This window comes from Rana temporaria, chromosome 13 (assembly GCF_905171775.1).
Source record: "Rana temporaria chromosome 13, aRanTem1.1, whole genome shotgun sequence".
Lineage (NCBI taxonomy): Eukaryota > Metazoa > Chordata > Amphibia > Anura > Ranidae > Rana > Rana temporaria.
This window is the reverse complement of record NC_053501.1, coordinates 119,632,395-119,659,592: the sequence shown is the minus strand read 5'-3', so window position 1 is coordinate 119,659,592 and position 27,198 is coordinate 119,632,395. Positions and strand designations below refer to the sequence as shown.

Genomic DNA, 27,198 nt, shown 5'->3' with positions numbered 1-27,198 from the left:
AGAGAGGGGCTCTCTACCCCCCCCCCCCCAACTCTTCAAACCCTCCAATACACCAATGAGAACTAGGAAAACAAATGTTTTAGCTACAGATATTTAATGGGGGAGTTCAGACACTTTGAAGTAGACCTCTTCCTTGAACCAAAAGACTCCAACACTCGAAAAAGCTGATAAACCTTTTAATAAAATAGAACACCAACACCAAGTATTACATACGTTATATATCACATATAAATTGTTTTAATATTGCACGTGAAATGAAGCCATTGACATCAGTACATTCGTTCACATAAAGGTCACAGTTTTGAAGAAAGTCAATAAATGTCCAAACCAGCTCACCTTCCACAAGCTCTCATTGGATAGATGTTGGGTGCCCGACCAATGCCCTTCTCCAAATTTGAAACCACAATACAATATAGCTTGGGAATCACCACCCCTTCCCTTTCCGTCACTCCAACTTGAGTTCTTCAGTAAAAGTCGAGGTTCAGTAAAAATGCTTCACTTGTTACTGAATCCCACCACAACACCGGGTTCAATTTCTTTTCAGCAACTGTCATGGAAAAATTATAGTTGAGCCGGGAGAATTAAGACGACTTTTCGGAAGTTCGGGGTTACTGACCGGAGAGACCTGCCGTCATCGTGGTCATAGCACTGTTGGTTTGCTGGTGGATAAGCCACGTTTCAAGAAGGTCGGGCTTAAAATGGCACTCATTGTGAATTCAATTAATGACGTAGTTGGATTACACTCATTGGAAGACAAGAATCCGCGAAAAAAAAGCAGCAATTAATAAGTAACTCAACAACCCTTCAAGGACACGCGATCAACCGCAATCCGAGGCTTCAAACTTTGGTCATTCGCTTAGTTCCATGGCCATTTGAATGGCTTCCCAGTGGACTTTTGCTTCTCCTCCTTCTGAGAACTGGTATTACTAGAAGTGTTCACTCCAGAGGATGGGGGTGGGGATTTTTGAGGTTCTTCAGCGGACTCTTCTGGTTTTGTTGAAGCTTGTTTACTTCTTGCGAGTGTTGGTGATTGTCGGGAAAGTTCATACAAAGGATAGTGACAAGGGCTTAGGTCTTGCTTTTGTGGGTGAGCTTCATGATGACTCTGTGTGGATGATGAACCCAGATTTCCACCGGTGTGTTGTTCATAGGTTGACCAAGTTGTGGTCTTCTTTTCTTGGGTCCCTTGCTTTGTGGTGTCCTGACCTCCACTGGTGTGTGGTTCATAGGTTGACCAAGTTGTGGTCTTATTTTGTTGGGTCGTTTGCTGTGTGGTGTCCTGACCTCCACTGGTGGGTGGTTCATAGGTTGACCAAGGCGTTGTCTTCTTTTCTTGGGTCGTTTGCTGTGTGGTGTCCTGCCCTCCACTGGTGTGTGGTTCATAGGTTGGCCAAGGCGTGGTCTTCTTTTCTTGGGTCGTTTGCTGTGTGGTGTCCTGCCCTCCACTGGTGTGTGGTTCATAGGTTGGCCAAGGCGTGGTCTTCTTTTCTTGGGTCGTTTGCTGTGTGGTGTCCTGACCTCCACTGGTGTTTTGGACAAAGCTTGAAGGTACTGTCTCTCTCTGGTCAATGTAGTGTTGGGCCTTTAGAAACGAATGGGAGTATAGATCATCTTTATCTCCCTGGTGGAAGCTGGTTCCCCATATCTGGTGAGATGGTGTAACACCTTCTGAGGTATAGGAATAATGTGTTTCAGTATGTCCAGTCTGTTGGGCGGTTTTGTCACCCCCTTGACTCTGCTGTGAGGTGGTCTGCCCTGCTGTGGTGTATTGGACATAACTTGAGGGTACTGTATCTCTCTGGTCAATATGTTGCTGGGCCTCTAGGAATGAATGTGCATATGGATCAACCACGTTTTCTGGACTTTGGAAGTGACTGGTTCCCCATTTCTGGGTTGGATCCAGTTTCTGGGTTGAGTCTGGTTTCTGGGTTGGATGCAGTTTCTGAGTTGAGTCTGGTTTCTGGGTTGGATCCAGTTTCTGAGTGGAGTCTGGTTTCTGGGTTGGATCCAGTTTCTGGGTTGGATCCAGTTTCTGGGTTGGATCCAGTTTCTGAGTTGAGTCTTGTTTCTGGGTTGGATCCAGTTTCTGGGTTGGATCCACTTTCTGAGTTGAGTCTGGTTTCTGGGTTGGATCCACTTTCTGAGTTGAGTCTGGTTTCTGGGTTGGATCCAGTTTCTGGGTTGGATCCAGTTTCTGGGTTGGATCCACTTTGTGAGTTGAGTGTGGTTTTTGGGTTGGATCCAGTTTCTGGGTTGAGTCTGGTTTCTGGGTGGAGTCTGATTTCTGGGTGGAGTCTTTCTTCTGCTCTTGTTGGGTCTGCCCTGGGTCTGGTTTCTGTGCAAAGCCTGGAAGCTGAGTTAGGCTTTGCTTCTGTGGTGGATCTTCTTTCTGGGTTTTGTCGGACTTCTGATCAAAATCTGGCTTTTGGGCTGGGTCTTGTTTCTGAGTGGGGTCTTCTTTTTTGGTCAGGTCTAGTTTCTGTGTTAAATATTGTTTCATGGTAGAGCACTGTAATGGGGTTGGGTCGTGTTTCTGGGCCTGATCTTGTTTCTGGGTCTCTTCTTGTTTCTGGGCCTGATCTTGTTTCTGGGTCTGGTCTTGTTTCTGGGCCTGATCTTGTTTCTGGGCCTGGTCTTGTTTCTGGGTCTGGTCCTGTTTCTGGACCTGGTCTTGTTTCTGGGCCTGGTCTTGTTTCTGGGTCTGGTCTTGTTTCTGGGCCTGATCGTGTTTCTGGGTCTGGTCTTGTTTCTGAGTGGAGACTTGTTTCTGGGTCTGGTCTTGTTTTTGGGTCTGATCCTGTTTAAGAGTGGAGTCTTTCTGGGCCTGATCTTGTTTTTGGGTGGTCTGGTCTTGCTTCTGAGTGGTGTCCTGTTTATGAGTGGAGTCTTTCTGGGTCTGGTCTTGTTTCTGGGTGGTGTCCTGTTTATGAGTGGAGTCTTTCTGGGTCTGGTCTTGTTTCTGGGTGGTCTGATCTTGCTTCTGAGTGGTGTCCTGTTTATGAGTGGAGTCTTTCTGGGCCTGGTCGTGTTTCTGGGTTGAGTCTTGTTTCTGGGTCTGGTCTTGTTTCTGAGTCTGATCCTGTTTAACAGTGAAGTCTTTCTGGGCCTGGTCTTGTTTTTGGGCGGTGTCTTGTTTTTGGGTCTGGTCTTGTTTATGGGTGGTCTGGTCTTTTTTCTGAGTGGTGTCCTGTTTATGAGTGGAGTCTTTCTGGGCCTGGTCTTGTTTTTGGGTGGAGTCTTGTTTCTGGGTTGTCTGGTCTTGCTTCTGAGTGGTGTCTTGTTTATAAGTGGAGTCTTTCTGGGTCTGATCCTGTTTAGGGGTGGAGTCTTTCTGGGCCTGCTCTTGTTTTTGGGTGGTGTCTTGTTTCTGTGTCTGGTCTTGCTTCTGAGAGGTGTGCTGTTTATGAGTGGAGTATTTCTGGGTCTGGTCTTGTTTCTGGGTCTGATCCTGTTTAAGAGTGGAGTCTTTATGTGTCTGGTCTTGTTTTTGGGTGGTCTGGTCATGCTTCTGCGTGGTGTCTTGTTTATGAGTGGAGTCTTTCTGGGTCTGGTCTTGTTTCTGGGTGGTGTCCTGTTTCTGAGTGGAGTCTTGTTTCTGGGTCTGGTCTTGTTTCAGTGTAGAGGACTGCTTTGGAGTTGGCTCTTGTTTTTGAATTGAGTCTTTTTTCTGGGTTTGGTCTTGTTTCTTGGTCTGATCCTGTTTAAGAGTGGAGTCTTTCTGGGCCTGGTCTTGTTTCTGGGTCTGATCCTGTTTAAGAGTGGAGTCTTTCTGGGCCTGGTCTTGTTTTTGGGTTGAGTCTTGTTTCTGGGTCTGGTCTTGTTTATGGGTGGTCTGGTCTTGCTTCTGAGTGGTGTCCTGTTTATGAGTGGAGTCTTGTTTCTGGGTCTGCTCTTGTTTCTGGGTTGAGTCCTGTTTCTGAGTGGAGTCTTTTTTCTGGGTCTGGTCTTGTTTCTGGGTGGTCTGGTCTTGTTTCTGGGTTGAGTCTTGTTTCTGGGTCTGGTCTTGTTTCTGGGTCTGGTCTTGTTTCTGGGTGGTGTCCTGTTTATGAGTGGAGTCTTGTTTCTGGGTCTGGTCTTGTTTCAGTGTCGAGCCCTGCTTTGGGGTTGGCTCTTGTTTCTGAATTGAGTCTTTTTTCTGGGTTTGGTCTTGTTTCTGGGTGATGTCCTGTTTCTGGGTGGAGTCTTGTTTCTGGGTGGTCTGGTCTTGCTTTTGAGTGGTGTCTTGTTTATGAGTGGAGTCTTTCTGGGTCTGGTCTTGTTTCTGGGTTGAGTCTTGTTTCTGGGTCTGGTCCTGTTTTTGGGTTGAGTCTTGTTTATGGGTGGTCTGCTCTTGCTTCTGAGTGGTGTCTTGTTTATGAATAGAGTCTTTCTGAGTCTGGTCTTGTTTCTGGGTCTGGTCTTGTTTCTGGGTGGTCTGGTCTTGCTTCTGAGTGGTGTCCTGTTTCTGAGTGGAGTCTTGTTTCTGGGTCTGGTCTTGTTTCTGGGTGGTATCCTGTTTCTGAGTGGAGTCTTGTTTCTGTGTCTGATCCTGTTTAAGAGTGGAGTCTTTCTGGGCCTGGTCTTGTTTCTGGGTTGAGTCCTGTTTCTGAGTGGAGTCTTGTTTCTGGGTCTGGTCTTGTTTCTGGGTGGTCTGCTCTTGCTTCTGAGTGGTGTCCTGTTTATGAGTGGAGTCTTTCTGCGCCTGGTCTTGTTTTTGGGTGGTGTCTTGTTTCTGGGCCTGGTCTTGTTTTTGGGTGATGTCTTGTTTCTGGGTTGAGTCTTGTTTCTGGGTCTGGTCTTGTTTATGGGTGATCTGGTTTTGCTTCTGAGTGGTGTCTTGTTTATGAGTGGAGTCTTTCTGGGTCTGGTCTTGTTTCTGGGTCTGGTCTTGTTTCTGGGTCTGATCCTGTTTAAGAGTGGAGTCTTTCTGGGCCTGGTCTTGTTTTTGGGTCTGATCCTGTTTAAGAGTGGAGTCTTTCTGGGCCTGGTCTTGTTTCTGGGTTGAGTCCTGTTTCTGAGTGGAGTCTTGTTTCTGGGTCTGGTCTTGTTTCTGGGTGGTCTGGTCTTGCTTCTGAGTGGTGTCATGTTTCTGAGTGGAGTCTTGTTTCTGGGTCTGGTCTTGTTTCTGGGTGGTCTGCTCTTGCTTCTGAGTGGTGTCCTGTTTATGAGTGGAGTCTTTCTGGGTCTGGTCTTGTTTCTGGGTCTGGTCTTGTTTCTGGGTCTGGTCTTGTTTCTGGGTCTGGTCTTGTTTCTGGGTCTGATCCTGTTTAAGAGTGGAGTCTTTCTGGGCCTGGTCTTGTTTTTGGGTTGAGTCTTGTTTCTGGGTCTGGTCTTGTTTCTGAGTGGTGTCCTGTTTCTGAGTGGAGTCTTTTTTCTGGGTCTGGTCTTGTTTATGGATGGTCTGGTCTTGTTTCTGGGATGAGTCTTGTTTCTGGGTGGTGTCCTGTTTATGAGTGGAGTCTTGTTTCTGGGTCTGGTCTTGTTTATGGGTGGTCTGGTCTTGCTTTTGAGTGGTGTCTTGTTTATAAGTGGAGTCTTTCTGGGTCTGGTCTTGTTTCTGGGTTAAGTCTTGTTTCTGGGTCTGGTCTTTTTTTTGGATTGAGTCTTGTTTCTGGGTGGTCTGCTCTTGCTTCTGAGTGGTGTCCTGTTTATGAGTGGAGTCTTTCTGGGTCTGGTCTTGTTTCTGGGTCTGGTCTTGTTTCTGGGTCTGATCCTGTTTAAGAGTGGAGTCTTTCTGGGCCTGGTCTTGTTTTTGGGTTGAGTCTTGTTTCTGGGTCTGGTCTTGCTTCTGAGTGGTGTCCTGTTTATAAGTGGAGTCTTTTTTCTGGGTCTGGTCTTGTTTATGAATTGTGTCTTTTTTCTGGGGTTGGTCTTGTTTCTGTGTGGTTTCATGTTTTTGGGTGGAGTCCTGTTTCTGGGTCTTGTCTTGTTTCTGGGTCTGGTCTTGTTTCTGGGTGGTGTCCTGTTTATAAGTGGAGTCTTTCTGGGTCTGGTCTTGTTTCTGGGTTGAGTCTTGTTTCTGGGTCTGGTCTTGTTTCTGGGTGGTGTCCTGTTTATAAGTGGAGTCTTTTTTCTGGGTCTGGTCTTGTTTATGAATTGTGTCTTTTTTCTGGGGTTGGTCTTGTTTCTGTGTGGTTTCATGTTTTTGGGTGGAGTCCTGTTTCTGGGTCTTGTCTTGTTTCTGGGTCTGGTCTTGTTTCTGGGTGGTGTCCTGTTTATAAGTGGAGTCTTTCTGGGTCTGGTCTTGTTTCTGGGTTGAGTCTTGTTTCTGGGTCTGGTCTTGTTTCTGGGTGGTGTCCTGTTTATGAGTGGAGTCTTTCTGGGTCTGGTCTTGTTTCTGGGTGGTGTCCTGTTTATGAGTGGAGTCTTTCTGGGTCTGGTCTTGTTTCTGGGTCTGGTCTTGTTTCTGGGTTGAGTCTTGTTTCTGGGTCTGGTCTTGTTTCTGGGTGGTGTCCTGTTTCTGAGTGGAGTCTTTTTTCTGGGTCTGGTCTTGTTTCTGAATTGCGTCTTTTTTCTGGGTCTGGTCTTGTTTCTGAATTGCATCTTTTTTCTGGGTCTGGTCTTGTTTCTGGGTTGAGTCTTGTTTCTGGGTCTGGTCTTGTTTCTGGGTGGTGTCCTGTTTCTGGGTCTGGTCTTGTTTCTGGGTCTGGTCTTGTTTCTGGGTCTTGTCTTGTTTCTGGGTGGTGTCCTGTTTCTGAGTGGAGTCTTTTTTCTGGGTCTGGTCTTGTTTCTGTGTGGTTTCCTGTTTCTGGGTCTTGTCTTGTTTCTGGGTCTGATCCTGTTTAAGAGTGGAGTCTTTCTGGGTCTGGTCTTGTTTTTGGGTGGTGTCTTGTTTTTGGGTGGTGTCTTGTTTCTGGGTGGTCTGGTCTTGTTTCTGGGTGGTCTGGTCTTGTTTCTGGGTGGTGTCCTGTTTATGAGTGGAGTCTTGTTTCTTGGTCTGGTCTTGTTTCAGTATAGAGGACTGCATTGGGGTTGGCTCTTGTTTCTGAATTGAGTCTTTTTTTGGGGTTTGGTCTTGTTTCTGGGTGGTGTCCTGTTTCTGGGTGGTGTCTTGTTTCTGGGTCTGACCCTGTTTAAGAATGGAGTCTTTCTGGGCCTGGTCTTGTTTTTGGGTGGTGTCTTGTTTCTGGGCCTGGTCTTGTTTCTGGGTCTGGTCTTGTTTATGGGTGGTCTGGTCTTGCTTCTGAGTGGTGTCCTGTTTATGAGTGGAGTCTTTCTGGGTCTGGTCTTGTTTCTGGGTGGTGTCCTGTTTATAAGTGGAGTCTTTCTGGGTCTGGTCTTGTTTCTGGGTTGAGTCTTGTTTCTGGGTCTGGTCTTGTTTCTGGGTGGTGTCCTGTTTATGAGTGGAGTCTTTCTGGGTCTGGTCTTGTTTCTGGGTCTGGTCTTGTTTCTGGGTCTGGTCTTGTTTCTGGGTTGAGTCTTGTTTCTGGGTCTGGTCTTGTTTCTGGGTGGTGTCCTGTTTCTGGGTCTGGTCTTGTTTCTGGGTGGTGTCCTGTTTCTGAGTGGAGTCTTTTTTCTGGGTCTGGTCTTGTTTCTGAATTGCGTCTTTTTTCTGGGTTTGGTCTTGTTTCTGTGTGGTTTCCTGTTTCTGGGTGGAGTCTTGTTTCTGGGCCTGGTCTTGTTTCTGGGTGGTGTCCTGTTTCTGAGTGGAGTCTTTTTTCTGGGTCTGGTCTTGTTTCTGAATTGCGTCTTTTTTCTGGGTCTGGTCTTGTTTCTGAATTGCATCTTTTTTCTGGGTCTGGTCTTGTTTCTGGGTTGAGTCTTGTTTCTGGGTCTGGTCTTGTTTCTGGGTGGTGTCCTGTTTCTGGGTCTGGTCTTGTTTCTGGGTCTGGTCTTGTTTCTGGGTCTTGTCTTGTTTCTGGGTGGTGTCCTGTTTCTGAGTGGAGTCTTTTTTCTGGGTCTGGTCTTGTTTCTGAATTGCGTCTTTTTTCTGGGTTTGGTCTTGTTTCTGTGTGGTTTCCTGTTTCTGGGTCTTGTCTTGTTTCTGGGTCTGATCCTGTTTAAGAGTGGAGTCTTTCTGGGTCTGGTCTTGTTTTTGGGTGGTGTCTTGTTTCTGGGTCTGGTCTTGTTTTTGGGTGGTGTCTTGTTTCTGGGTGGTCTGGTCTTGTTTCTGGGTGGTGTCCTGTTTATGAGTGGAGTCTTGTTTCTTGGTCTGGTCTTGTTTCAGTATAGAGGACTGCATTGGGGTTGGCTCTTGTTTCTGAATTGAGTCTTTTTTTGGGGTTTGGTCTTGTTTCTGGGTGGTGTCTTGTTTCTGGGTCTGACCCTGTTTAAGAATGGAGTCTTTCTGGGCCTGGTCTTGTTTCTGGGTCTGGTCTGGTTTCTGGGTCTGGTCTTGTTTATGGGTGGTCTGGTCTTGCTTCTGAGTGGTGTCCTGTTTATGAGTGGAGTCTTTCTGGGTCTGGTCTTGTTTCTGGGTGGTGTCCTGTTTATAAGTGGAGTCTTTCTGGGTCTGGTCTTGTTTCTGGGTTGAGTCTTGTTTCTGGGTCTGGTCTTGTTTCTGGGTGGTGTCCTGTTTATGAGTGGAGTCTTTCTGGGTCTGGTCTTGTTTCTGGGTCTGGTCTTGTTTCTGGGTCTGGTCTTGTTTCTGGGTTGAGTCTTGTTTCTGGGTCTGGTCTTGTTTCTGGGTGGTGTCCTGTTTCTGGGTCTGGTCTTGTTTCTGGGTGGTGTCCTGTTTCTGAGTGGAGTCTTTTTTCTGGGTCTGGTCTTGTTTATGGGTGGTCTGGTCTTGTTTCTGAATTGCGTCTTTTTTCTGGGTTTGGTCTTGTTTCTGGGTCTGGTCTTGTTTCTGGGTTGAGTCTTGTTTCTGGGTCTGGTCTTGTTTCTGGGTTGAGTCTTGTTTCTGGGTCTGGTCTTGTTTCTGGGTGGTGTCCTGTTTCTGGGTCTGGTCTTGTTTCTGGGTGGTGTCCTGTTTCTGAGTGGAGTCTTTTTTCTGGGTCTGGTCTTGTTTCTGAATTGCGTCTTTTTTCTGGGTTTGGTCTTGTTTCTGTGTGGTTTCCTGTTTCTGGGTGGAGTCTTGTTTCTGGGCCTGGTCTTGTTTCTGGGTCTGATCCTGTTTAAGAGTGGAGTCTTTCTGGGTCTGGTCTTGTTTTTGGGTGGTGTCTTGTTTCTGGGTCTGGTCTTGTTTTTGGGTGGTGTCTTGTTTCTGGGTGGTCTGGTCTTGTTTCTGGGTGGTGTCCTGTTTATGAGTGGAGTCTTGTTTCTGGGTCTGGTCTTGTTTCAGTATAGAGGACTGCATTGGGGTTGGCTCTTGTTTCTGAATTGAGTCTTTTTTTGGGGTTTGGTCTTGTTTCTGGGTGGTGTCCTGTTTCTGGGTGGTGTCTTGTTTCTGGGTCTGACCCTGTTTAAGAATGGAGTCTTTCTGGGCCTGGTCTTGTTTTTGGGTGGTGTCTTGTTTCTGGGCCTGGTCTTGTTTCTGGGTCTGGTCTTGTTTCTGGGTCTGGTCTTGTTTATGGGTGGTCTGGTCTTGCTTCTGAGTGGTGTCCTGTTTATGAGTGGGGTCTTTCTGGGTCTGGTCTTGTTTCTGGGTGGTGTCCTGTTTATAAGTGGAGTCTTTCTGGGTCTGGTCTTGTTTCTGGGTTGAGTCTTGTTTCTGGGTCTGGTCTTGTTTCTGGGTGGTGTCCTGTTTATGAGTGGAGTCTTTCTGGGTCTGGTCTTGTTTCTGGGTCTGGTCTTGTTTCTGGGTCTGGTCTTGTTTCTGGGTCTGGTCTTGTTTCTGGGTCTGGTCTTGTTTCTGGGTTGAGTCTTGTTTCTGGGTCTGGTCTTGTTTCTGGGTGGTGTCCTGTTTCTGGGTCTGGTCTTGTTTCTGGGTGGTGTCCTGTTTCTGAATTGCGTCTTTTTTCTGGGTTTGGTCTTGTTTCTGTATGGTTTCCTGTTTCTGGGTGGAGTCTTGTTTCTGGGTCTTGTCTTGTTTCTGGGTCTGGTCTTGTTTCAGTATAGAGGACTGCATTGGGGTTGGCTCTTGTTTCTGAATTGAGTCTTTTTTTGGGGTTTGGTCTTGTTTCTGGGTGGTGTCCTGTTTCTGGGTGGTGTCTTGTTTCTGGGTCTGACCCTGTTTAAGAATGGAGTCTTTCTGGGCCTGGTCTTGTTTTTGGGTGGTGTCTTGTTTCTGGGCCTGGTCTTGTTTCTGGGTCTGGTCTTGTTTCTGGGTCTGGTCTTGTTTATGGGTGGTCTGGTCTTGCTTCTGAATGGTGTCCTGTTTATGAGTGGAGTCTTTCTGGGTCTGGTCTTGTTTCTGGGTCTGGTCTTGTTTCAGTGTAGAGGTCTGCTTTGGGGTTGGCTCTTGTTTCTGAATTGAGTCCTTTTTCTGGGTCTGGTCTTGTTTCTGGGTGGAGTCTTGTTTCTGGGTGGTGTCTTGTTTCTTGGTCTGATCCTGTTTAAGAATGGAGTCTTTCTGGGCCTGGTCTTGTTTTTGGGTGGTTTCTTGTTTTTGGGTGGCATCTTGTTTCTGGGTCTGGTCTTGTTTATGGGTCTGGTCTTGTTTATGAGTGGTCTGGTCTTGCTTCTGAGCGGTGTCTTGTTTATGAGTTGAGTCTTTATGGGCCTGGTCTTGTTTCTGATTGGAGTCTTGTTTCTGGACCTGGTCTTGTTTTTGAACCTGGTCTTGTTTCTGGGTCTGGTCTTGTTTCTGGGTGGTGTCCAGCTTTTGGGTGGACTCTTGTTTCTGGGTCTGTCCTTGGTCTAGTTTCTGTGTAAAGCCTGGAATCTGGCTTAGGCTTTGCTTATGTTGTGAATCTTCTTTCTGGGTTGGGTCCGGTTTCTGAGTAGAGCCAGCTTTCTGGACTTGGTCTTGGTTCTGGGTGGAGTCTTCTTTTTTGTTTAGGTCTAGTTTCTTGGTTGGGTCTTGTTGCACTGTAGAGTACTGTATTGGGATTAAGTTTAGCTTAAGAATTGAGAATGTGTTCTTATTGGAGTCTTGTTTCTGGGTGGGGTCTTGTTTCTGGATGGGGTCTTGTTTCTGGGTTGTGTCTTGCTTCTGGGACTGATCTTGTTTCTGGGTGGGGTCTTGTTTCTGGGTCTGATCTTGTTTCTGGGTTGTGTCTTGCTTCTGGGACTGATCTTGTTTCTGGGTGGGGTCTTGTTTCTGGGTTGGGTCTTGTTTCTGGGTCTGGTCTTGTTTCTGGGTTGTGTCTTGCTTCTGGGACAGATCTTGTTTCTGGGTGGGGTCTTGTTTCTGGCTTGTGACTTGGTTCTGGGTCTGGTCTTGCTTCTGGGACTGATATTGTTTCTGGGTGGGGTCTTGTTTCTGGCTTGTGTCTTGTTTCTGGGTCTGGTCCTGCTTCTGGGACTGATCTTGTTTCTGGGTGGGGTCTTGTTTCTGGGTAGGGTCTAGTTTCTGGGTCTGGTCTTGTTTCTGGGTTGGGTCTTGTTTCTGGGTTGGGTCTTGTTTCTGGGTTGGGTTTTGTTTCTGGGTTGGGTCTTGTTTCTGGGTTGGGTCTTGTTTCTGGGTCTGGTCTTGCTTCTGGGACTGATATTGTTTCTGGGTGGGGTCTTGTTTCTGGGTCTGGTCTTGCTTCTGGGACTGATCTTGTTTCTGAGTTTGGTCTTGTTTCTGGGTCTGGTCTTGTTTCTGAGTCGGGTCTAGTTTCTGGGTCTGGTCTTGTTTCTGAGTCGGGTCTTGTTTCTGGGTTGGGTCTTGTTTCTGGGTTGGGTCTTGTTTCTGAATCGGGTCTTGTTTCTGGGTTTGGTCTTGTTTCTGAGTGGATCCTTGTTTCTGGGTCTGTCCTGGGTCTTCTTTGTCCTTTGGATCTTGTTTAGGTTTTGAATCTTGGTTGTCTTTTGGATCTTGTTTTTGTCCATCTTTTTTTGTTGATTCTACCGTAAGGGTTGGGTCTTTTTTGTGGGATAGATCTTGTTTGACGGATGGATCTTGTTTGACGGATGGATCTTGTTTGAGGGTTGGTTCTTGTTTGAGGATTGGGGTTTGTTTTGCTTTAAGGTCTTCTTTGAGAGTTTGGTCTTGTTTCAATGTTGAATCTTTCTTTATCAAAGAACATTGACTTTCTGTAACATCTTTTTTGCTATTCTGATCTTGTTTTTGGGTTGAGTCTTTATTGTCCTTGTCTTGAGTTTGCCCATATTTCTTTTTTGGGTCTTCTTCTAAGGGTGGGTCTTGTTTCGCTTTTGAATCTTGCTTCCCTGTAGAACTTTGAGTTTCTTTAGCATCTTGTTTTCTGGTCTTATCTTCTTTTTGGGTTGACTCATGTTTCTCTTTTGGTTCATCTTTCTGGACTATGTGACTTGGTGTCTGTTTGGGATCTTGCTTCTGGAAATACTTTATAAATGCAGGGCATTGTTTCTCTTCTGGGTCACGTGGACAACTGGGATTTTTCTTCTCAGCTGGATATTGCTTTGCAGTTTCACCCAGTTTCAGTGTAGGTTCTACTTTCTTAGTTGGGTCTTCTTTCAGGATGGGGTATTGTTTGTTTTCTGAGTCTTTTGCCAATTTTATCTCTTGTTTCTCAGTTGATAAGGTTGGCTGAGGTTGGTCTTGCTTCGGGGTAGTTTTGTCTTTCTGGGTTGAGTCTGATTTCTGCGTTTGGTCTTTTCCTGGTCTTGGACTTGTTGGTTGGCTTTGATCTTGTTTCGGTGTTGACTCTGATTTCTGAGTTTGGTCTTTTACTGGTCTTGGACTTGTTGGTTGGCTTTGATCTTGTTTCGGTGTTGACTCTGATTTCTGTGTTTGGTCTTTTACTGGTCTTGGACTTGTTGGTTGGCTTTGATCTTGTTTCGGGGTTGACTCTGATTTCTGAGTTTGGTCTTTTACTGGTCTTGGACATGTTGGTTGGCTTTGATCTTGTTTCGGTGTTGACTCTGATTTCTGAGTTTGGTCTTTTACTGGTCTTGGACTTGTTGGTTGGCTTTGATCTTGTTTCGGTGTTGACTCTGATTTCTGTGTTTGGTCTTTTCCTGGTCTTGGACTTGTTGGTTGGCTTTGATATTGTTTCGGGGTTGACTCTAGTTTAAATTCTTGGTCACTTTTCTGAGTGGAGTCTTTCTCCTTGGTTGATTCTTGTTTCTTTGTAACATCAGATTTCTCCTTGGAATCTTTTATCGGGGAAGAATCTTGTTTTTGTCCTGGATCGTGTTTTATTGTCAGATCTTTTTGTGCTGGATCTTGTTTCTGGACTGGCTCTTTTTTGGATACTGGCTCTTTTTCCTTTGTTAGGTCTAGCTTTTGAGTTTGGTCTTGTTTAGATGCGGGGTCGGTCTTCTGGAGGGGATCTTCTTTCGTGGTGAGATCTTGTTTCTGTTTAGGATCTTGTCCAAGATCTTTCTTGTGAACAGAATGATGTTTCTCGTGTGGTTTTTCCTGATCCTGCTTCTGGGCAGAACTTTCCTTTGTGGTCACGTCTTGCTTTTGAGTTTGAAACTGGCCATGATCTGACTCTTTTTGGCTTTGTGGTGACTTCGTAGCTGTAGCAGTTGATGTCTTTGGTCCTTTCCTAGAAGCACAAATGTCGCAGCCTTTCTTGGTCCTCAGGGCTTCGAAATAAGCAACTGCTACTTTGGACACTAGTTCCAGGAACTCTTGAAAGTCCACCACCCCATCTTTGTTCGTATCCAGGGCTTTAAGGATTTTTTCAATGGTCTGGGGGTCATTGGAATCCTGAAAGAAGAAATAAAAATAACAAATCAGGACTCAGACCCATAACCATCTGCAGGGCTGGACTGGGACAAAAATTTGACAGGTGACACGTCTCTCCCATGCCGGCCGGACAAACCCAACCCCCCCCCCCGGCCTGCCACCCAAGCCCCCCCTTCACTAGCCATTAGCCATTCTACATTATTTCTATTATAGACAGTACCAGTGGGGAAGCTAGGCATTTCACCCAGGGCAAAGAATCAGTTTGGCGCCCCCCCCCCCCCCATTACGGGACAAGATTAGGCAGGAAAGTGAGAAACTCCCAGGTCATAGCTGTTGAGTCAGTGGTCTGTCCCCTCCCCCATGCTCCTGTTCCTCCTGTGCTCATCTGTTCCCCTATGCTCCTCTGGTCCCCCCATGCTTCTCTGGTCCCCCCATGCTCCTCTGGTCCCCCCATGCTCCTGTTCCCCCTGTGCTCATCTGTTCCCCCATGCTCCTCTGGTCCCCCCATGCTCCTCTGGTCCCCCCATGCTTCTCTGGTCCCCCCATGCTCCTCTGGTCCCCCCATGATCCTGTTCCCCCTGTGCTCATCTGTGCTGACAGTTAGTGCCCATCAGTGCTGACAAACAGTGCCCATCAGCGCCCTTCAGTGCTGACTATCAGTGCCTATCAGTGCCAATCAGTGCTGCATATCAGTGCACATCAGTGCCACCTATTAGTGCCACCAGTGCAGCCAATCAGTGCCCATCAATCAGTGCCCACCTGTGCTGCCAATCAATGTCCTTCAATGCTGCCAATCCGTGCCCATCAGTGCCTATTCATCAGTGCTGCCTATCAGTGCCCATCAGTACCATCTATCAGTGCCCACCAGTGTGGCAAATCAGTCCCCACCAGTGCTTCCAACCAGTGCCCTTCAGTGCTACCTCATCAGTGCCCACTAGTGCTGCCAATTAGTGCCACCTACCAGTGCCTATCAGTGCCCCTCTGTGCCGCCTCATCAGTGCACATCAGTAAAGGAGAAAAATTACCCGTTTGCTAAATATTTATTACAAACTATATTTTTTCGTTCTTTTTTCATTTGTTTAGCTAAAAAATAAAAATAAACCCCCCCTTGTGGTGATTAAATACCACCAAAAGAAATCTCTGGGTACAGCGTCGCACGACCGCGCAATTGTCATTGAAAATGTGACAGCGCTGAAAGCTAAATAAATTGGCCTGGGCAGGAAGGGGGGTTAAAATACCTGTAATTAAAGTGATTAATCATCAAAAAAAAATAGCAAAAAAATAAAATAAAATAAACAAGAATGTTGTAAAAAAAAAAGGGAAAATTATGGTAAGTATTTGATACAATTTTCTATTTTTGTGTCTTTTTTTTTTTTTTCATCATCAATATCGGCGCCGCTGCAATCTGGAGTCGCAGAGATTTCCTCCTTTGTTTAGAAAGGTTGAACAGTTACACCCTATAAATGTTACACCCTCACAGCCCGGGAAACACCCTACGAAAAAAAAATCCCAAAATATTTCTCAGGTGTCATCCGGTTGTGCAAGTAAATTTAAAATCGCACTCCCTGTATTTATATATAAATAGCGCCGCTAAGTAGGTCAAAGTTCTCCTTTAATATTATATTTTTTTTAACCACTTGATGACATTATTTTTTTTATTTTATTTTTTTTATGATTTATTTATATTATTATTTTATTTTTTTTATGATTTATTTATTTATATTATTTTTTTTTTTTTTTATGATTTATTTATTTATATTATTATTATTTTATTTTAAAATGTTTCCTGCTTGATTAGCCGCTTTTGGAGGGCATGGGATACACCAGGGGGAGCCTAATAAACCCCCTTATGTTACCTGCCCATGCTATCACATAGGGGGGGCTTGTTAGCCCCTTGTGATCACAGTAATATATATATAAAAAAAAAATCTAAACGTGTAAAAGCAGAAAAAAGTAATAAAATGAAATAATTAAAGTAATAATGACCATAGTAAGATAAAAAAAAAAATCAAAACATGTAAAAGAAGAAAAAAATTAATAAAATGAAATAATTAAAATAATAGTGACCACAGTAATATAAAAAAAAAATTTAAAACGTGTAAAAGGAGAAAAAAATAATAAAATGAAATAATTAAAATAATAATGATCACATTAATATAAAAAAATATATATCAAAACGTGTAAAAGGAGAAAAAAATTATAAAATGAAATAATTAAAATAATAATGATCACAGTTATATATAAAAAAAAATATCAAAACATGTAAAAGGAGAAAAAAAGCAATAAAATGAAATAATTAAAATAATAATGACCACAGTAATATAAAAAAAAAAAAATATATCAAAACGTGTAAAAGAAGAAAAAAAATTATAAAATGAAATAATTAAAATAATAATGATCATAGTCATATAAAAAAAAAAATTCAAAACGTGTAAAAAGAGAAAAAAATAATAAATTGAAATAATTAAAATAATAATGATCACAGTGATATAAAAAAAAAATATCAAAACGTGTAAAAGGAGAAAAAAATTATAAAATGAAATAATTAAAATAATAATGATCACAGTTATATATAAAAAAAAATATCAAAACATGTAAAAGGAGAAAAAAAGCAATAAAATGAAATAATTAAAATAATAATGACCACAGTAATATAAAAAAAAAAATTTAAAACGTGTAAAAGGAGAAAAAAATAATAAAATGAAATAATTAAAATAATAATAATGATCACAGTAATATAAAAAAAAAATTCAAAATGTGTAAAAGGAGAAAAAAAAGCAATAAAATGAAATAATTAAAATAATAATGATCACAGTAATATTAAAAAAAAAATTCAAAACGTGTAAAAGGAGAAAAAAAGTAATAAAATTAAATAATTTAAATAATAATAGCAATAAATAAATAAATATTTATTAATTATTATAAATAAATATTTATGAATTTATATATTATTATTATTATTATTATGTATTTATTTATTTATTTATATTATTATTTATTTTAAGATGTTTCCTGCTTGATTAGCCGCTTTTGGAGGGCATGGGAGACATCAGGGGGGTCTAATAAACCCCCTTATGTTACCTGCCCTTGCTATCACAAAGTAATAACATGAAATAATTAAAATAATAATGACCATAGTAATATAAAAAAAAAAATATCAAAACGTGTAAAAGGAGAAAAAAAGCAATAAAATGAAATAATTAAAATAATAATGATCGCAGTGATATAAAAAAAAAATATCAAAACATGTAAAAGGAGAAAAAAGTAATAAAATTAAATAATTAAAATAATAATGATCACAGTGATATAAAAAAAAATATCAAAACGTGTAAAAGGAGAAAAAAAGTAATAAAATGAAATAATTAAAATAATAATGATCATAGTAATATAAAAAAAAAATCAAAACGTGTAAAAGGAGAAAAAAATGTATAAAATGAAATAATTAAAATAATAATGATCACAGTAATATAAAAAAAATATATCAAAACGTGTAAATGAGAAAAAAATAATAAAATTAAATAATTAAAATAATAATGATCACAGTGATATAAAAAAAAATATCAAAACGTGTAAAAGGAGAAAAAAGTAATAAAATGAAATAATTAAAATAATAATAGCAATAAATAAATAAATAAATATTTATTAATTATTATAAATAAAAATGTATGAATTTATATATTAATATTATTTATTTATTTGTATTATTATTATGTATTTATTATATATATATATATATATATATATATATATATATATATATATATATATATATATATATATATATATTTATTATTTTAATATTAATTAATTAGTAAGTATTAATTAATATTCATAAATACATATTTTATTATTAATTATGATTCATAAAAAAAAAAAACATTTATAATATTTATAAATGTATAAAATGGGTTGGGTTGTGGGCAGCAAAGTATGTAGTACATATAATCCAAGAGAGAGGGCGCCACTCACTGGCCACGAGAGCGAAGATTTTATTTTGACATTTCAACGAGGCACATTCTATTTATACAAAATTGTGTAAATAGAATGCTACATAAAAAAAATGGCGACCGCCGCCATTTTAGCCTCCACTTTTAGAAAATATATGATCTTTGCGGGTTCTACGTAATTTTCTAAACATTCAGATAAACAAAAATTGCCCCCCGTTAGTATAAAATGTCGCCGTTCTCCGTTGTGCCGCCAGGGCGGCGACTTCTTACCTCTATGACTTCGGCGAACTGCGTCTGGATGAGTTTGTCGAATTCCTCCATGTTCAGCTTGTCGCAGGGGGCGGTCTCGCAGCTGTAGCTGTGGAAGGTATCGATGATCCGCCGGATGGCGTTTAGTAAGTTGGCCATGGCTGCGGTGGGGAAGGTCTAGGCTGGAAATTAAATAAAAATGATCCATTAAATTTTACAATATAATATAATAATAATAATAATAATAATAATAATAATAACAATAATATAATATTTATGTAATAAAATATCAGAAACACTAAGGGGCAGATCCACGTACATCGGCGCATATTACCGCCGGGCGTAGCGTATCTAAGATACACTACACCGCCGTAACTTACTTTTTTTTTTGAATCCTCAAAGAATTTGCGCCATAAGTTACGGCGACGTAGTGTATCTTTGGTGGCGTAAGGGCGCGGAATTCAATTCGATGTGATGGGGGCGTGTTTTATATAAATACGTCGTGACCCGACGTAAACAAAGTTTTTTTTGAACAGCGCATGCGCCGTCTGTGGGGGTATCCCAGTGCGCATGCTTGAAATTAAACCGGAACCAGCCAATGCTCACGACGGCGACGTCATTCTACGCAAATCCCTATTCGCGAACGACTTACGCAAACGACGTAAACAATTCAAAATTCGACGCGGGAATGACGGCCATACTGAACATTGAGTACGCCACCAGATAGCAGCTTTAACTATACGCCGGGAAAAGCCGAACGCAAACGACGTAAAAAAATGCGCCGGTTCGTGGATCGCCGTAACTAGCTAATTTGCATACTCAACGCGGAATTCGACGGAAACGCCACCTAGCGGCCGCCGAAATAATGCACCTAAGATCCGACGCCGTACTAAGACGTACACCTGTCGGATCCATCCCAGATGCCGTCGTATCTTTGTTTTGTGGATACAAAACAAAGATACGACGCGGGAAATTTAAAATTACGCGGCATATCAATAGATACGCCGGCGTAATTCTTTTGTGTATCTGCCCCAAATTGTCACCGAGGCCAGCGCTCAATCTATAGATTTAAACTGCACTTCTAGCCGCTATTATAAAATAATTGCAATATTAAAAAAAGCATGCCAAGATAAAAAAAAAACAGAACATTAACAGCGCTGTTAATGCTCTGATTTTTTTTATCTTGGCATGCTTTTTTTATAATATTTATATTATAATATATCATTATTATTATTATTATTAATAATAATAATAATAATAATAATAATAATAATAATAATAATAATTATATAACAATAATAATATAATAGTAATTATAATATAATAATAATAATAATAATAATAATAATAATAATAATAATAATAATGATATAACAATAATAATATAATAGTAATTATAATATAATAATAATAATAATAATAATAATAATAATAATAATATTATAAAATATAATAATAATAATAATAATAATAATAATAATAATAATAATATAATAGTAATAATTATATAAAAATAACAACAATTGTAATAATAACAATAATATAATAATATATTTATTATTATAATATAATATATAATTATTATTATTATTATTATTATTATTATTATTATTATTATAATATATAATTATTAATAATAATATAATAATACATTTTTGTACACACAGGAGAGTATTTTATAATATAAAAACAATAATTATAATAACAACAATAATATAATAATAATTATATTATAAAATATAATAACAATAATAATATAATAGTTATAATGATATAAAAATAACAATAATAATATAATAATAATAGTTATTAATAGTTATTATTATAATATAATATATAATTATTATTATAGTATATAATTATTAGTAATATTATAATACTACATTTTTGTACACCCAGAAGAGTATTTTATAATATAATAACAATAATATAATAATAACAATAATATAATAATAATAACAATAATATTATAAAATATAATTATTAATAATATTAATAATATAGAAATTATATAAAAATAACAATAATTGTAATAATAACAATAATATAATATTATAATTATTATTCTAATATAATATATAATTATAATTATTAATAATAATAATAATAATAATAATAATAATATAATAATACATTTTTGTATACCCAGGAGGGTATTCAGTATTTAACTTTTCTTTCTTTTTTTGAATTCTAAGAAAAGTTTAATTTCTGTAAAATCACATATCGTACTTTATTGTGCTTATGTTGAGCACTTTATTGTATTTATTAATGTCATGTATCTACGTCAATAAAAAAATAGTTTAATCTATCTATCTATCTATCTATCTATCTATCTATCTATCTATCTATCTATCTATCTATATATATATATATTTAATGATATAAATAAAATAAATAATTGTAATATATAATTAATAGAATATAACATATTATAAAAATTATATAAACTATGACAAAATAAAACAAAGTATTACAAACTATAATATATAATAATTAATAATAATATTTAATTATTAATAATAATAATAATAATAATAATAACATTTAATAATAATAATTAAATTAATATAATTTATATTAGGTTTTTATAGTAAATATACATATTAATATGACAAAAATTGAGGAATTACAGATACAATTAAGAGATGTTCACATTTCAGGAACTCGGAAAATTACGGCTGATGATTGGACAATTGCACGCATGGATATTCGCAAGGGCGAAGAAAAATCACTATTTGCGTTTTTAGCGAGTAGCCATAAAAAAAACACCATGACCACCAAACAAATTAATAAAAAATTTGATCAAAAAGTTGAATTTTATTCACATTTAAACATTTTTCCCAATATTTCTGAAACTATTAATTAAATTGGCCAAATTCACCAATTTTAGTACATTTTAGGACCCCAATGTTGAGGTCCCTCCCCCCCTGTGGGCGGGAGCTTATGATTGGTTAATGTTTTTTTCCGCTGTGCTGTTCTGCAGCGATCAATCTCACCTGTCTCCAGATTACCTGAGACAGTCAGGTGCACATTGTTTACAATGTAGATGTGTGGTGGATCTGAGGATTTGATTGGCTAGATTTTCCTGCCAAATTTCCACAGATCCACATAAACAGATCCCCTGAGATCCATGAGATCCCCCGAGATCCCCTAAGATCCCCGAGATCCCCCGAGATCCCTGAGATCCCCTAAGATCCCCTGAGATCCATGAGATCCCCCGAAATCCCCTGAGGTCCCCGAGATCCCTGAGATCCCCAAGATCCGCCGAGATCCGTGAGATCCCCCGAGATCCACTGAGATCCCCCGGGATCCCCCAAGATCCCAGAGAGAGCTGCTGGGAACAAATGCCAAGATGTCACTCTGTCGGCTTGTTCCCCAATCTTGGGGGCCCCAGTCGGGGTCCCCTGAGGGTCTCAGAACCTGAGGACTCTTTGGACCCTTAACTGCCAGCTGTGGACTTCCCGCCAATCATGGACTGGGGGCACTTTGCTGCCTTTTGTGGATTCTCTGAACACTGGTCTCTATAGGACTCTGGACCCTGCTGTTTTTCAGGAAGGAGCACCTCATGGGCAGGAGAGCCCGCCCCTGCTCAGGATTGTGGGGGAGAAGAACTCATCCTCCTCCTCCTCCTCCTCCTCCTCCTTCCTTCAGTAAAGTGACCATTAAGCATTAATTCCCCCATCTGACCTCCCTTATAGGTGCGCATGCGCAGCGTATACAAAACACAGGGCACGCAACGCAGCAAGGGGGCGGGGCTAAAGGCAGATGCAATACCCGGGTCAGACACATGGAGTGCTGTGCAGGGGAGGGGATTTGGTGTTGACAGAACTACAGAGGTTGCTTAAAGCAACTAATCAGCCAGGAGGCGGGTGGCAGGGGTGCCGGTTCCTCTGGTAGTGGAGGGGGTAAAGCACTTCTCACCTACTCCTCCCCCTCAGAGGAACCACAAGTCCCAGGACCGCTCACCTACTCCTCCCCCTCCCCCTCAGAGGAACCACAAGTCCCAGGACTGCTCACCTACTCCTCCCCCTCCCACTCAGAGGAGCCACAAGTCCCAGCACTTCTCACCTACTCCTCCCCCTCAGAGGAACCACAAGCCCCAGGACTGCTCACCTACTCCTCCCCCTCAGAGGAACCACAAGTCCCAGCACTGCTCACCTACTCCTCCCCTCCCCTCCCCTCCCCCTCAGAGGAACCACAAGTCCCAGGACCGCTCACCTACTCCTCCCCCTCAGAGGAACCACAAGTCCCAGCACTGCTCACCTACTCCTCCCCTCCCCTTCAGAGGAACCACAAGTCCCAGGACCGCTCACCTACTCCTCCCCTCCCCTTCAGAGGAACCACAAGTCCCAGGACCGCTCACCTACTCCTCCCCCTCAGAGGAACCACAAGTCCCAGCACTGCTCACCTACTCCTCCTCCTCCCATCCCCCTCAGAGGAACCACAAATCCCAGCACCGCTCACCTACTCCTCCCCCTCCCCCTCAGAGGAACCACAAGTCCCAGCACTGCTCACCTACTCCTCCCCCTCCCCCTGCCCCTCAGAGGAGCCACAAGTCCCAGCACTGCTCACCTACTCCTCCCCTCCCCCTCAGAGGAACCACAAGTCCCAGCACCGCTTACCTACTCCTCCCCCTCCCCCTCAGAGGAACCACAAGTCCCAGCACTGCTCACCTACTCCTCCCCCTCAGAGGAACCACAAGTCCCAGCACTGCTCACCTACTCCTCCCCCTCAGAGGAACCACAAGTCCCAGCACCGCTCACCTACTCCTCCCCCTCAGAGGAACCACAAGTCCCAGCACTGCTCACCTACTCCTCCCTCTCCCCCTCCGAGGAACCACAAGTCCCAGCACTGCTCACCTACTCCTCCCCCTCCCCCTCCGAGGAACCACAAGTCCCAGCACTGCTCACCTACTCCTCCCCCTCCCCTCCCCCTCAGAGGAACCACAAGTCCCAGCACCGCTCACCTACTCCTCCCCCTCCCCCTCAGAGGAACCACAAGTCCCAGCACTGCTCACCTACTCCTCCCCCTCCCCTCCCCCTCAGAGGAGCCACAAGTCCCAGCACGGCTCCATAATCTGCACATCAAAGGAGAATTTAGAACTGCCCTGATTGGTCCTCCCAACATTCAATAGAGGAATCCCCACTGAGCGCATTATGATGTCACCGCTCCATAGATGACGTCATTTTATATCATTTTATATATATAGATTATATAATATATACATACAGTGCCTGGAAAAAGTATTCACACCCCTCTATATACAGTGCCTGGAGAAAGTATTCACACCCCTCTATATACAGTGCCTGGAAAAAGTATTCACACCCCTCTATATACAGTGCCTGGAAAAAGTATTCATACCCCTCTATATACAGTGCCTGGAAAAAGTATTCACACCCCTCTATATACAGAGCCTGGAAAAAGTATTCATACCCATCTATAGACATCGCCTGGAAAAAGTATTCATACCCATCTATAGACATCGCCTGTAAAAAGTATTCACACCCCTCTATATACAGCGTCTGGAAAAAGTATTCATACCCCTCTATATACAGTGTCTGGAAAAAGTATTGCATTTGTATGGCGCCCCCCGGAGTCAATACTTTGTAGGACCCCCTTTCTCTACAAGTTTTTTTGGGGGGTCTCTACCAGCTTTGCACATCTAGAGAGGGACATTTCTCCTCCATTCTTCTTCTTTGTAAAATATCTCACGCTCTGTCAGATTGGATGGAGAGCGTCTGTGATGAGCAATTTTCAAGTCTTGCCACAGATTCTCAATGGGATTTAGGTCTGGACTGTGACTGGGCCATTCTAACACATGGATAGGCTTTGATCTAACCCTTCCATTGTAGCTCTGGCTGTACTTTAGGGTCGTTGTCCTGCTGGAAGGTGAACCTCCCCCCCCCCCTCCCCCGGGTCTCAAGTCTTTTCTTCTAAGCTTGTCCTGTATTTGTCTCCATCCATCTTCCCATCAACTCTGACCAGCTTCCCTGTCCCTGCTGAAGAAAACCATCCCCACCACATGATGCTGCCACCACCGAGACAAAGCCGGGTGCAAAAAAATAAATAAAAAAAATGTGGTTTTAGCGCGTTCGGCGGCGTTTTTCCGCAATGCGCCCCCTTTGCTATTTCTGTTGCAGCGTAACAAAGGTAACATCAGAGTATCAGGAGTGACGGAATCGCTTTGTATTACGTCCTTTATAATGAAAACACTTGCATGCAGATCTGCCCCTCCTCCCGCGTCAGTTCCATACATCCCCACCGCATGATGCTGCCACCACCATGTTTCACGGTGGGGATGTGTTTCTTCTTGTCACTCTTCCATAAAGGGCAGATTTGTGGAGAGACCACTAATAGTTGTCCTGTGGACAGATTCTCCCCCCTGAGCTGTGCAGCTCCTGTGCAGCTCCTCCAGAGTCACCATGGGGCCTCTTGGCTGCTTCTCTGATGAAGGCTCTCCTTGCCCGGCCCGGTCAGTTTAGGTGGACGGCCGTGTCTTGGTAGGTTTGCGGTTGTGCCGTACTCTTTCCATTTTCCGATGATGGATTGAACAGAAGCTCCGTGAGATCTTCAAAGCTCAATAAATAAAATAAAAAATGTGGTTTTAGCGCGTCCGGCGGCGTTTTTCCGCAATGCGCCCCCCTTTGCTGTTTCTGTTGCAGAGTAACAAAGGTAACATCAGAGTATCAGGAGTGACGGAATCGCTTTGTATTACGTCCTTTATAAGGAACACACTTTGGTGCAGATCTGCCCCTCCTCCCGCGTCAGTTCCATGCATCCCCACCGCATGATGCTGCCAAAAAATCTAAATATCTATATATATAAAATATCACTTTTATTTTACACGTATTTATTATTTCACTCTTTGTCTGTCCGGGAACTCAAATATATTCTTTTTTATTTTTTCAATAAAATAATACTTTAAATATAAGGTGAATTATTATTATTATTATTATTATTATTATTATTATTATTATTATTAATATTATTATTATTATTATTATTATTATTATTAATACATCAATAACTTTATTTCATTTTAGTAAAATGTATATATTAATCTAAAAAAAAAATCCTATTATAATTATTATTGATAATATAAAATAATATAAATCTCTCACATAAAATCCCAATAAAATACATTTATGTTTTTGGTTGCAACATGACAACATGTGGGGAATTTCGAAGGGGTATGAATACTTGTGGACTGATGTGATTGTGGGGAGGGGACATTAGAGTGTAAGCTCCTCTGTACAGAGACTGATGTGACTGTGGGGGGGGGGACATTAGAGTGTAAGCTCCTCTGTACAGAGACTGATGTGATGTGGGGGGGAGGGAACATTAGAGTGTAAGCTCCTCTGTACAGAGACTGATGTGACTGTGGGGGGAGGGGACATTAGAGTGTAAGCTCCTCTGTACAGAGACTGATGTGACTGTGGGGGAGGGGGCATTAGAGTGTAAGCTCCTCTGTACAGAGACTGATGTGACTGTGGGGGGGAGGGGACATTAGAGTGTAAGCTCCTCTGTACAGAGACTGATGTGACTGTGGGGGAGGGGACATTAGAGTGTAAGCTCCTCTGTACAGAGACTGATGTGACTGTGGGGGGAGGGGACATTAGAGTGTAAGCTCCTCTGTACAGAGACTGATGTGACTGTGGGGGGGAGGGGACATTAGAGTGTAAGCTCCTCTGTACAGAGACTGATGTGATGTGTGGGGGGAGGGGACATTAGAGTGTAAGCTCCTCTGTACAGAGACTGATGTGACTGTGGGGGGGGAGGGGACATTAGAGTGTAAGCTCCTCTGTACAGAGACCGATGTGATGTGTGGGGGGGAGGGGACATTAGAGTGTAAGCTCCTCTGTACAGAGACTGATGTGACTGTGGGGGGAGGGGACATTAGAGTGTAAGCTCCTCTGTACAGAGACTGATGTGATGTGTGGGGGGAGGGGACATTAGAGTGTAAGCTCCTGTGTACAGAGACTGATGTGATGTGGGGGGGAGGGGACATTAGAGTGTAAGCTCCTCTGTACAGAGACTGATGTGATGTGGGGGGGAGGGGACATTAGAGTGTAAGCTCCTCTGTACAGAGACTGATGTGATGTGGGGGAGGGGACATTAGAGTGTAAGCTCCTCTGTACAGAGACTGATGTGACTGTGGGGGGAGGGGACATTAGAGTGTAAGCTCCTCTGTACAGAGACTGATGTGATGTGGGGGGGGGGGGACATTAGAGTGTAAGCTCCTCTGTACAGAGACTGATGTGATGTGGGGGAGGGGACATTAGAGTGTAAGCTCCTCTGTACAGAGACTGATGTGATGTGGGGGAGGGGACATTAGAGTGTAAGCTCCTCTGTACAGAGACTGATGTGACTGTGGGGGGGAGGGGACATTAGAGTGTAAGCTCCTCTGTACAGAGACTGATGTGACTGTGGGGAGGGGACATTAGAGTGTAAGCTCCTCTGTACAGAGACTGATGTGACTGTAGGGGGAGGGGACATTAGAGTGTAAGCTCCTCTGTACAGAGACTGATGTGATGTGGGGGGAAGGGGACATTAGAGTGTAAGCTCCTCTGTACAGAGACATATGTGACTGTGGGGGGGGGATTAGAGTGTAAGCTCCTCTGTCACACCCCGGTATAATCAATCCTTAGTAGAAGGTTACCTGGCCGGCAAATGATGCGTCTCCTCCGGTCTCGGCAGATCGGTGTCGGGTTGGTTGGGATCGGACTCGTTGGGTGTCTTTATATAATAAATAAATAAAGTGACACCCGGGTGACGCCCATCTCTTCTCTCCGCCCCGACGTGTTCCGTCTCCTGAGCTGCCCATTACCTCTTAATTTCCCCATCACACCCATCCTGAATAATGAGTGATCTGTGCGATGCTCTGATGCTGCAATGTTCTGCGGGGACTCCCCTTCACCCCCCCCCACCCGACATTGATAGGAACTCGTGTTGGTGTCACTCGCATTACTCCCTGTGAATCACTCATTGCATCGGCTGGAAGGCGAATTTCAAGAATTTATCACGACTGTCGCAATAAACCAGTTTGACTTTAGCGGGTGCTGAGCCCCTCCCCCCACTGAAATGTATATGAAATCAAAACTTTATTTTGGGGGGGGGGTTTGGGTGAAGGGCGGAGGGGTCAGAGCCCCTGTCCAGTGATGACTATGGGGGGGCATTCATAAGGAATTGCAGAGCCGTTCATCACATTATGGCCACTAGATGGGGCTAAGTATGTATGGCCACTAGATGGCACATGTACATCTAGTGGCCATACATACTTGTGCCATCTAGTGGCCATACATACTTAGCCCCATCTAGTGGCCATACATACTTGGCGCCATCTAGTGGCCATCTATACTTGGCTCCTTCTAGTGGCCATACATACTTGGCGCCATCTAGTGGCCATCTATACTTAGCGCCATCTAGTGGCCATAC

General features: G+C 42.5%; 1 protein-coding gene across 47 annotated transcripts; it reads right to left on the bottom strand.

Moving 5' to 3' along the window:
• Window positions 1–160: 160 nt before the first annotated feature.
• On the bottom strand, window positions 161–26,518 carry LOC120920994 (trichohyalin-like). 47 transcript variants are annotated; one of them, XM_040333557.1, is made up of 7 exons: window positions 26,423–26,518; window positions 17,785–17,945; window positions 8,102–13,588; window positions 6,887–7,777; window positions 4,556–6,595; window positions 2,921–2,947; window positions 161–2,869 (listed from the first exon to the last, which is right to left on the bottom strand). In XM_040333557.1, exons 2-7 carry the CDS (start codon window positions 17,920–17,922, stop codon window positions 857–859), a joined length of 10,596 nt encoding a protein of 3,531 aa, XP_040189491.1. In that variant the 5' UTR covers window positions 17,923–17,945; window positions 26,423–26,518; the 3' UTR covers window positions 161–856. The 47 variants fall into 47 exon arrangements, with proteins under 47 accessions (XP_040189491.1, XP_040189494.1, XP_040189460.1 ...); XM_040333560.1 differs by having other exon boundaries at window positions 4,964–6,595; XM_040333526.1 differs by having other exon boundaries at window positions 161–1,284; window positions 1,519–6,595.
• Between the last annotated feature and the right edge of the window lie 680 nt (window positions 26,519–27,198).